Source organism: Antechinus flavipes, chromosome 3 (assembly GCF_016432865.1).
Source record: "Antechinus flavipes isolate AdamAnt ecotype Samford, QLD, Australia chromosome 3, AdamAnt_v2, whole genome shotgun sequence".
Taxonomy (NCBI): Eukaryota; Metazoa; Chordata; class Mammalia; order Dasyuromorphia; family Dasyuridae; genus Antechinus; species Antechinus flavipes.
In genome coordinates, this window is record NC_067400.1 from 457,935,794 (window position 1) to 457,948,141 (window position 12,348).

The window sequence follows — 12,348 nt, forward strand, 5'->3', positions numbered from 1 at the left end:
TTCATATAAATCTTGCTATTATTCCTGCACCATCATAATTAGCTTCTAATTTCCTAACAATGGATTATTACTTTTATGTTTATTCATATATTCTCTAATTGATATCTATTTTATATTTAGTTATCTAGGTATACTATGAATAATGTGTGTGTGTGTGTGTGTGTGTGTGTGTGTGTGTGTGTGTACATATACAGGGGGGAAGAAGGGAAAGAGACACACATATGCATACACATACACTTTTACTTTTGTGTTAACTTCCCTAGGGTAAATAATCTAGCGATGGTATTTCTGAGACAAAGGATTATAAGCATATTTTAGTTATTGTTTTAGCAGAAATCCAAATTAATTTTCAGAATGTTTGGTCTGTATATTTGGATGTCTGCCTTTCTGAAGTCTCCTCAGTATTGACTCTTTTCACCAAAGGCTTTTGTTTTTATATCATTCATTTCTGAAAGTATCTAATATCAACAAAAAAAAATTTAGGAAAAGAAGAAAAAAAAGCAGGTAAGCCAAACCAATCAGCATAAGTGACAGTCTTTTGCAATATTTCACACTAATAGTTTCCCCACCTCTGCAATAAAGGAAAAGGGATTAATTTTCTCAATTTTTCTCAAGCTTCTAGCTTGTGTCATTAAAATTACACAGTATCTAATTGCATTGTATTGTTCTTTACATTTGTATTGTAATTGTTGAATAGTTTCAAAAGTTCTGCACATTTTATGTATCTTCTCATGTGTTTTCACATGCTCCAAATTTATCATATTCATTGTTTATAATACAGTGATATTCCACTACATTATACTTGAGGTTTTTAAGCCCCAAATCAGTGGTGGGCATGTACTTTGTTTCCTGTTCATTGCTATCATAAAAGTAAGTTGTGACTATTTTATTATATAAGTCTTGTGATATTTTGAAAAAGAATGCAGTTTTTTGATGCATTGGTTTAATGTAACATGTGTGCTATCTTGTGAAGTCTTTGGCAAATTAATCTGCATATGCAATTTTAATCATTAGAACTCTAGATAAATAACTTGTCATGTAGAGTTACATCAAGCATTAGTAATATATTGAAGTATTATAGGAAGACTGTACCTAAACATGAATAAAATTTATAAGGAGCAGTCTATATTATTTATGTAAATTGGTTCATTATTGTAAATGCTACCTTTTTTTCTCATTTCCTCCCCATTTTAAATTTGTACTTTTTTATTTTAAAATTAAATTAAATTTTCAGTTCCAAAGTTTTTCCTTCTATACAATTCCAAAAATTAAAAAAGGATACCATGAAAGCAAGTATGTTTTCAATTTTGAAAAAAACAGGATCGCCACAAGAAAAGTGTGGTCCATAAAAAAAATAATGGATTAGGAATCAGAAAGCCTAGGTTTTAACCATATCTTTCCTGTTGTTTAGTCATTGTTGGTCATGTCTGACTCTTTGTGACCCCATTTGGGATTTTCTTGGCAAAGATACTGGAATGGTTTGCTGTCTGTTTCTCCAGTTATTTTACAGATGAGAAACTGAGGCAGACAGTGTTAAGTGATTTGCCTGGAGTGGGGGTGGGTGAGGGGCAGTGGGGTCACACAGTATTTGAGTTGAGATTTGAACTCGGGTTCTTCTGATTCTAGAACTGGTACTCTATCCAACTGTATCACCTAGTTCATATGTCTCCCATCATAATCCTTTTTTATTTTTGAAATTGTAGGAAAATGTTAAAAAATGAAATATAAATATGCCTTATAGCAAATTCCATGCATTACTGTTATTTTTTTCTTCTGGTTTAAAGTAGAATAAATCTAACTCCTTTTCTAAAACAGATCTGCGAATATTTGAAGATAGCTCTCATGCCCCCTGTAAGTCTTCTTTCAGACTGCAGAGAAAAGGAGTTAGGAGTTAGCATACATTGGGTGAATGCAATAGTGAATGGCGAGGACCCTGTTGCCTGTGGACATTTGCAGGAGAGCAGAATCCCTGGTTTTAGTTCCAGGTCAGAGAGCATAGCTATAGTTTGTAGCTATAGGAAATAAGGTCATTTGAGAGACTGCGTGTGAGATCCCTAGATGTAACTTTGGAGCAGAATGGTGAGCCCAAGGTTGGGCCCTGAAAACAGGCGTCAGAAAATAATTCCCCGTACTCTGGGGCTACAACTTGATTACACTAATAGTTTCTAAAAACAAAATGAAACAAAATAAATAAAAATGAGGAAGTAAAGGAGAAAGAATCCAACACAGTTATTACTATGGGGATAAAGGTCTGTGTTCGTAGTCAGAGGAAGATATTGGAACCAAAAAAACTATATCTTTTTCAATGAGAAATGTCAGTGGTCCCAAGCACAAAAAGGGTTCTTGGAAGATCTTAAAAAGGACTTTAAAAATCAAAAAAGAAAATTTTGAAAAGAAAATCAACCAGCTGGAAATTAGAGACTCAAAAACTTAAGAAAATAATTCCTTGAAAACTAGAATTGGGCAAGGAGAAGCTAATGATGTTCTAAGACATCAAGAAATCATATAACAGAATCAAAAGAATGAAAAAATAGAAGAGAAAGTGAAACATCTCATCATGTTTGAAAAACAGATCAAGGAGTAATAAGAATAGTTGGACTATCTGAAAATTACGATAAAAACAATTAAGGAAAATTGCCCTGAAGTTCTAAAACAAGACGACAAAGCAGAAATTTAAAAAAAAAATCTATTAATCACCACCCAAAAGAGATCCTAGGAGGAAAACTTATAGGAATATCAAATTTCGAAACTAGATTAAGGAAAAAATAGTGGAGGCAACAAGAAAGAAACAATTTAAATGTTATGGAACTATTTTAAGGATTACACAAAACTTAGTTCCTATTTCATTGAAGGACACGGGTTTTGGTATAATCCTGAATGAACAAGACTTTCAGGTTTTTGTGACAGAAACACAGAAATTAAGGGGAAATTTGACATTTGATATCCAGGAAAAATATAAGGTAAATATTAAAGGTCAATTGTAAGGGACTCAATAAGTTCAAATTGCTTACTTCACTTGGAATATGGAAATATTAGCAGCACTCTTATGATTTTCATCATAATTTGGGTAGTTTGAAATAAAAGTGTGGCCTGGGTAAGGAGAAATAAAAAGTAATTATCTCATTCAAAAAAGGAAAATACAGAAAAAATTAGTGGGGGGGGGCAAGTAGTTTTGGAACCTTAATGAGGGGGGAGTCTCTATCTAAAAGGATATAAAAAATCTTCTAAAGTCAGAAAGAAATAAGGCAATGGGATAAGGTTGGGGAAATAATAAAGGAGGGACTCTTAAAAGGATGGGAAGGAGGGCAAGATAGCAGATAAAAGTAAAGCAGAGGAGTAGGGAGGGATAGAGTAAATAATATGAGAAGGATAGTGAAAAATAGGAAGGAGGAAAATACACAATAAGCATTTGTAGCTTAGAATGTGAAAGGGACAAATTTATGCATAAAATGGAAATGGATAGCAGATTAAAATTTGAATTCAGTAATATGTTGCATTCAGGAAACTGTAATGTTCTGGTTAGCTTTCTGGAGATCTTGGGACCAGCCTTAATTTCAGCAGAGTAAAACACCAGGAGAATAGCCAGAGATAAAGTGCAAATTCTTTATTATCTCCTTCACAGTCTGTCTCCTTCACTTGGGGTCTGGTTAGCTTTCTGGAATTCCTTCAAATGGGACTTGGTTTCAGTGGAGAAATGAAGGAGAGCCACCAGAAGCTTGATCAAAGATGGAATGTCACCCTCATCTAGTCCTTATTGGCTCTTATATATTCTATTATAATTACATCATCGTAGATGTCAATCTTGTAGAACTAAAGTACTAAGTACATGTACTGAATTAGAGAACTATTAATCAACTTGCTAAACTAGATATCTATTGTCTTACCAATTCCATTTAGTTAACACCTTTTTTCAAGTATGCTTTTCCAGAGTTCTGCCCTTTACAGGAAACAAAGATAAAATAAAGGGTAAGAATAGAATTTAGTATTAAAAAAAAAAAGCAGCAATAGTAACCATGATTTCAGAATAGTGAAAATAGATTTAAGGAAAAGTGAAAAAATAGAGAAACTATGCAGAAACTATGCTATGGGCCAAGAATATTCACTATTGTTTTAGACTATTTAAAATACTTAGACTGTATAAAATACCTGAACATATACCTACCAAAACAGACCCTGGAAATACATGAAAATAAACATAAAAAACTTTTTTTTTTTTTTTTCTGAGGCAATTGGGGTTAAGTGACTTGCCCAGAGTCAAACACCTAGGAAGTATTAAGTGTCTGAGGTCAAATTTGAACTCAGGTCCTCCTGACTACAGGGCTGGTGCTCTATCCACTGCACCATTTAGCTGCCCCAAATACTTTTTAATGAGTAAATTAGTAATTTTTGCTATCAAAGCCTTTTATTTTTAAAACATATGCATAGACAATTTTCAGCATTCACCCTTGCCTTGTATTTCAATTTTTCCCCTCCTTATCACCTCCTTCCCTAAACAGCAAGTAACCAGATATATCTCAAACATACACAAATCTTCTATACATATTTCCACAATTATCATTCTGCACAAGAAAATTCAGATCAACAAAGAAAACAAAATGAGAAAGAAAACAAAATGCAACAAACAACCAAAAAAGTGAAAATACTACGTTGTGATCCACACTCAATTCTTACAGCCCTCTCTCTAGGTGCAGATTGTCGTCATCATCAGACCATTGGAACTGGACTGAATCATCTCATTATAAAATATTTTTTATGCAAATAAAGTCATATCTAAATAATTGAAGTAGTATTTATTGTTTGAGGGTAGGTAGAGCCTATACAATTTTTAAAATAACATTTTGCCTAAACAATTTTTTCAATGTCATCCCAATTACTAAAAAATTTTCCAAAGTTTCTTTGGAAGAAGAAAAATTTAGGAACTTCAGAGAAACCAGGGAGGAAAAAGATATAAAGGAAATGGTAGTTTCAGACCTTAAACTATATTATGGGATAAGAATATTGTTGAAGTGTGAAAAGAATAATTTTGATTATTTTAAAATTTTAAGTTTTTACTTATACAAGAACATGTAGCCAAGAATAGAAAGATTGCAAAAAACCAGGTAAAAACACTTATGATGTGATTGGGTTGTAATATTCATATGGTGTATAATAAGCTGACTGCTTTAGAAAAACTTGGACTTACAAAGATGCTGTAAACCTTGAGAAGAACAGATAGGAAAAAATAAGCACAGTACAGTTTTACATAAATGTATGTATATATATGTATATGTTTATAGATATCTATAGTGTGTATGTATATGTGTGTATATATATATGTATATATATATATATATATATACACACACACACATAAAACTATATGTATGTGTATCTATATCTGTCACTTAATTGTAGCCTTTTTTAGGGTGATGATGGTGTTGAGGAAGGATTAAAAAAAATTTTTGAAGTACACAGCTGAGAACAAAAGAAGACCAACAAGAAAGAAAAGAAAAGCTGAATAGCTTGGAAAACAGTGTGTAATACTTATTGTGGTTTATTTTGAAATGGAAATTTAATGGTTTTTATATTGAATCCTCCTTTATGGTCTTGTGTGTACATGGCAATTGTTTTTTTTTTCCTTTTCTCATTTTGTGTTTAAATCTAAAATTTAAAAAAATACCGCGCCCCCCCCCTCCCAAAAAAAAAAAAAACTCACCAAAACACAACATATCAAGCTTTAAGCATCATAAAATAAAATCACGGGTGAGGTAGCCTGTATTCATAAATAACTATATTTAGAGTAAAGTAGTTTGGGAGGGTGGGGAGGTTATCCTTTCTTTTCTTGAAATAAATGTTTTTTTATTTACCTGTAAGGAGGTAAACTTGATTTACTTTGCTGGCATGTTACTGGCTAAAGATTTTGTGGAAACATATTGTAAATACTAAGGTTTTTATTTTTCATTTTGTAGGGCGCCAATGCCTCGGCTTTAGAGAAAGAGATTGGTCCAGAACAGTTTCCAGTCAATGAACACTATTTTGGATTAGTCAATGTAAGTTTCCTATAATAACTTTTATAAATGTTCTGATTGCATTTATGATTTGAAAATATGGTGAATAAATGGCAACATATAATTGAAGCCACTTCATTTGTGCTCTTTAGAATTTAATTATAGAAGAGACTTGAATTATTTTTATTTAAAGAAAAGAGGAAAGTGACAATCTGATAAGGATTGAAATTTAAAATGAGAATAATTTCTGATTTTCATTGTTCCAAATTTTGGGAATGCAAGGAAAGAACAACTATCATCTGACCTTAGGGAATTAATGTTTTTATTTTTCTGTAATTTTTATTCATTTAATTTTTTTTCGTTAATCAAATTGCATTTTCTTCTTTTCCTCTTTAATTACATGTAAAAAATTTTAACATTATCTTTTAAAAATTTGTAGTTCCAAATTCTCTTTCTCCTCACCCCTTAAGAAGGCAAGCAATTTGATTTTGGTCATACATGTGCAAAATATATTTCCATATTAGCCATTTTGCAAAAGAAAAGAGGCCAAACACCACCCCAGAAAAATGAGGCAAAAAAAAAAATATTCATCAATCTCCACTCAGATTCCATTGGAATCTTTCTTTGGAGTGAATAGCATTTTTCATCCAAGTCTTTTCAAAATTGTCTTGGGTCATTGTATACTAAGAGTTGCTGATTGTACAGTATTGCTGTTATTGTGTGCAGTGTTCTCCTGGTTTTGTTTATTTCACTCTGCATCAGTTCATATAAGTTTCCAGATTTTTCTGAAAAACATTCCATTCATCATTTCTTACAGAACAGTAATATTCCATCATCATCATATGCCACAACTTATTTAACCATTCCCCAGTTGATAGGCATGCCTTCAGTTTCAAATTCTTTGTCATCACAAAGTGTTGCTATATTTCTGTACATTAGATCCTTTTCCATTTTCTTTAATCTCTTTGGGATACAGACTTAGTGGTATTGCTAGATAAAAAGGATATCACAACCTTTTGGCCACAATTCCAAATTGCTGTCCATAATGGTTAGATCAGTTCACAACTCTACCAGTGGTGTATTGGTATTTCAATTTTTCCAATTCCTTTTTGTTCATATTAGCCAATTTTGATTGATGTGAGGTAGTAATTTGCATATATCTATTTTCTAATCAATGGTGATTTGGATCATTTTTTCATATGACTGCTTTAATAGTAGTCATATGATAGCTTTGATTTCATTTGAAAACTTCCTGTTTATATCCTGTGATTATCAATTAGATAATGATTTATATTTGACATATTCTTATTTCTCAAATATATGAAAATTATCAGAGAAACTTGCTATTAAAACTCCCCCCATTTCCTGCTTTCATTCTAATCTTGAATGCATTGGTTTTTGTTTGTGCAAAACCTTTTTAATTTAATATAATCAGAATTATCCATTTTATATACTATAATGCTGTCTTGTTTGGTCATAAATTCTTCATGTATACATAGATCTGACAGATAAATTTTTCCGTATTCCTCAAATTTGCTTATGATGTCACCCTTTATCTCTAAATCTAGTACCCATTTTGACTTCGTTGTAGTATATGGTGTGAGATGTTGTTCGATATCTAGTTTCTGCTAAACTGCTTTCAAGTTGTTCTAGAAATTTTTTTCAAAAAGTTTTCATCTCAAAATCTTGGGTCTTTGGGTTACCAAATTGTAGATTACTATGATCATTTATTACTGTATATTGTGTACCTAATTCATTTCACTGATTTATCACCCTATTTCTCAGCCAGTACTAGATTGCTTTGATGATTACCACTTTGTAATACAATTTGAGATCAGATATTACTTGACTAATTACCTTTATTTTTTAAAATTTTTGATTCTCTTGACATTCTTGACCTTTGTTTTTCCAGATGAATTTTATTATTTTTTCTGTCTCTATAAAATACTTTTTTGATAGTTTGATTGGTATAGCACTGAATAAGTACATATAGAGTCATTTTTCTTGTGGTAAATTGACCTACTTGAGCAATAAATATTTCTCCAGGTGTTTAGGGTTTACTTTATGTGCGTGAAAAGTGTTTTGTAATGTTAATATAGTTCGTGGATATGTCTTTGCCAATAGACTCTTAAATATTTTATCTTTCTACAGTTATTTTAATATTTTGTTTTAAAAATTTTTTTTTAAATTTTATTTTTTTTCAAAATACATGCAAAAATAATTTTCAACAATGACCCTTGCAAAACTTTGTGCTCCAAATTTTTCTTCCTTCCTCCACTGGTTCTCCTAGACAGCAAGTAATTCAATATATGGAAAACATGTGCAATTTTTCTATATGTTTCCACATTTGTCATGCTGCACAAGAAAAATCAAATTAAAAAGAAAACTAAAACACCAAACAATAACAAAAAAAAGATGAAAATACTATGTTGTGATCCACATTTAGTCCCTGTAGTTCTCTTTCTGTATGCAGATGGCTCTATCACAAGTCTATTGGAATTGGCCTTTGCAATTCTTTTAAATGGAATTTCTCTTCCATTTCCCTATAGGACTTTGTTGTTAAAATATATAAAAGTTAATGATTTATATGGGTAAATATATTTATTATATAATATAATTGTATATTGTATATTATAAATATATATCGGTAAATATATATATATATATTTATATCCTGCAACTTTGCTGAAGTTCTTATTATTTTAGTTGATTACCTAGGATTCTGCAAGTATACCATCATATCATTTGCAGAGTGATAGTTTTGTTTTCTCATTGCTGATTCCAATTCCTTAATTTTATTTTTCTTGTCTTATTGCTGCCATAGCACTTGTAAAATGATATTGAATATAATAATGATAATGGGTTTTTTTTCTTCATGAATCATGATCTTATTGGGGGGGCTTCTAGTTTATGTCCTATACATAATGCTTGTTCCTAGTTTTAGATAGACATTACTTGTCATTTTAAGGTAAGCTCCATTTATTCCTTTGCTCTCTGCTGTTTGTAATAGGAATGAGTATTACATTTTGTTAAAAAAGCCTTTTTTCTGCATCTGTTGAGAAAATCATGATATTTGTTGGTTTTATTATTGATATGGTCAGTTATGCTGAAGTTTTCATAATATTGAGTCAACCCTGCATTCCATAAATCCTACCCTGGTCTGGGTATCATCATCTTTATGGCATATTGTTATAATCCCCTGTTAGTATTTGATTTAAAATTATTGCATTAATATTTATTAGAAAAATTGGTTTGTAGTTTTCTTTCCCTCTTTTTGCTCTTCCTGGTTTAATAAGTATCAATACCATATTTGTCATGAAAGGAAAGTCTATTTTCCCAAACAATTTATGTAGTATTGGAATTAATTATTCTCTAAATGTTTGGTAAAATTCACTTGTAAATCCAACTAGTCCTAAGGAATTTTTCCTAGAAAGCTAATTTGTGGCCTATTCAGTTTTTCTTTCTCCCCTCTACCACCACCCAGGAGCAAAAATTTCATTACATTGCTAAGTGTGGGATAAATTCATAAGGGTTATAGCAAGGAAAAGACATTACCTAATGGAACTTATAGTTAACCAGGGGAAAGATTCTATAAGGCAGGAATATGCCATGGTGGGTTAACCTTTAAATGGAGTTGGGTAGGACTGTCGTAAAGTCCACTTAAGCAAAAGGCCTAATCAGAATTAATAAGGTCCACTTAGAATCCTATCAGTGCTCCTTCGGGCTTGCCTCAAGGAGTAGCTATGCTTCCAGATTGTTTACAGTAATTCAGGTTCTCTAAGACTCAGAGACTGGCTGATGAAGTAGGTCCCTTGTCTTGGCCAGTATTGACCATCGTCAATATTTTTTTCCAAGTTAAAGTTATTTAAATATTCTATTTCTTCTGTTAATATGAGCAGTGCACACACACACACACACACACACAAAACACATGCACACATTTAGTCATTTATTTCATTTTGATTGTTAGATTTATTGTCATATGTTAGACAAAATAGCTCCTAATTGCTTTAATTTTATCTTCATTGGTGGTGAATTTATGATAGCAATAATTTTTTTTATTATTAAATCAAATTAACCAATGGGCTATTAATTTCATCCTTCTCCCCCCAATAAAACTAGCTCCTAATTTTATTCCTATTCATTCCTTAGTTTCCAATTAATTTACAATCTTTAAACTCATTGGTCCTTTATTGAATATAATTTTTATTTTATTATTGTCTAAAAGGGTGTAGGATATTTGCATTATATCCTAATACATGGTCACTTGGTATGAAGGGGTGATGTTATAGCTGAGAAAAAGGTATGCTCCTTTTTATTTCCATTCACTTTTCTCCAGAGGTCTAACATCTAACTTTTCTGAAAAATCTTCTACTTACCTTCTTATGGCTATGTTAATTTTGTTCTGAAAAGCAAACATTTTGATCCCAGTAGTATAATTTTGCTATCTATTTCCTAATGTGATTCATTTAACTTTTCCTTTAATATTTTGGATATTATACTATTTGGTACATATATGTTTACTATTGATATTACTTGACTGCTTATATCTTTTAGCATTATGTAGTTTCCCTCTTTATGTCCTTTAATTAGATTTGTTCTTGCTTTTACTTTTTTTAAATTCATGATTGCTACCCCTTCAGTAAAGCATAAAAGATCCTTCACCAGTCCTTTATTTTTACTCTCTATTTGTCTCTTCTGTTTGAAGTGGAGTTTCTTTTAATCAACTCATTGTTAAATTCTAGTTATTAATCTCTTCTGCTCTTCTCTTTTCTGGGTAAGTTCATCCCATTCACTTTCATTGTCATGTGTATTAAGTCTGTAATGCCCTCCAACTCTCTTCTCCTTGTCTCTCACCTCTCTTTTTTTCTTCCTCTTTCCTCAAAAAAAAAAAGTGTTTCGTTCTAAACACTGTTTCCCTTAATCTGCTATTCCTTCTATCATCCCCTTCCCTCCATCCCTTTCTGTACTCAACTGATTTTTGTATGTTTTGATCTTTAAACAGTTTGAATGAGAATATCATTCAAATTTTGCTTTATTTTCCCCCATCTTTCCTTCTATTGTAAAAGCTCTTCCTTTTGCACTTTTTATGTGAGGTAATTTTCTCTATTCTTCCTTCCTTTTTCTGTTCTTTCTGCATTTCTCTTTCTCACCCCTTAATTTTATTTTTTGAATACCATATCTTCATAGTCAGCTTATACCTGTACCTCTATATTCTCTTTCATTTGTTAAATTCGAATTATATATATATATATATATATATATATATATATATGTACATTATATATATCATATATCAATTTTTAAAATTTGAATATCATTTTCTATTCAGCTCTGATCTTTTCATCAGGAATTCTTGAAAGTCCTCTATTTCATTTAATGTTCATCTTCATCATTTAATGTTCAATTTTGCTGAGTAGGTCATTCTTTTTCTTTTTCTTTTTTTTTAATAACTTTTTATTGATAGAACCCATGCCAGGGTAATTTTTTACAGCATTATCCCTTGCATTCACTTCTGTTCCGATTTTTCCCCTCCCTCCCTTTACCCCCTTCCCTAAATGGCAAGAAGTCCTTTACATGTTGAATAGGTTACAGTATATCCTAGATACAATATATGTGTGCAGAACCGAACGGTTTTCTTGTTGCATAGGGAGAATTGAATTCAGAAGGTATAAATAACTCGGGAAGAAAAACAAAAATGCAAGCAGTTTATATTCATTTTCCAGTGTTCTTTCTTTGGATATAGCTGCTTCTGTCCATCCTTGATCAATTAAAGCTCTCTTTATCAAAGAGATCCACTTCCATCAGAATACATCTTCAAACAGTATTGTTGTTGAGGTATATAATGATCTCCTAATTCTGCTTGTTTCACTTAGCATCAGTTCATGTAAGTCTCGCCAGTCCTCTCTGTATTTATCCTGCTGGTCATTCCTTACAGAACAATAATATTCCATAACATTCATATACCACAATTTTGAGTAGGTCATTCTTTATAATGATCCTAGCTTCTGCCCTCTGGAATATTGTGTCCTAAGCTCTCCATTCCTTTTAAGGTAGAAACTGCTAAATGTTGGGCATTTCTGATTGAGACACCACTATATTTGAATTGTTTCTTTCTAGCACTTGCAAAACTCTTCTCTTTGATCTAGGAACTCTTGTGAGTTTTTATTTTCAGACCTCTTTCTGGAGGTGATCAGTAGATTCTTTCTTTTACTATCTGTGAGCCAAGAGTTCTAAAAGCTGCATCCTGATGTAACAGCTCTTTCTTTCCAACCTACTAAATTATTTTTGACCGAAAATTTTTTTATTCTCACCTTTTGTTGGCTTTGCTGATTCTTCAATTTATGATAATTTATTTCAA

General features: G+C 31.5%; 1 protein-coding gene across 2 annotated transcripts in view; it reads left to right on the forward strand.

The window, feature by feature from the left end:
* Positions 1 to 12,348, forward strand: part of USP12 (ubiquitin specific peptidase 12) — a 119,950-nt gene that overhangs the window by 59,511 nt on the left and 48,091 nt on the right. For both annotated transcript variants that reach the window (XM_051986547.1, XM_051986545.1), the window contains exon 2: positions 5,949 to 6,029. Coding sequence is in view for 1 of the 2 variants with exons in the window: in XM_051986545.1 (XP_051842505.1) it covers positions 5,949 to 6,029 (81 nt within the window). In the remaining variant the exon portion in view is untranslated. The remainder of the gene's footprint in view (positions 1 to 5,948; positions 6,030 to 12,348) is intronic.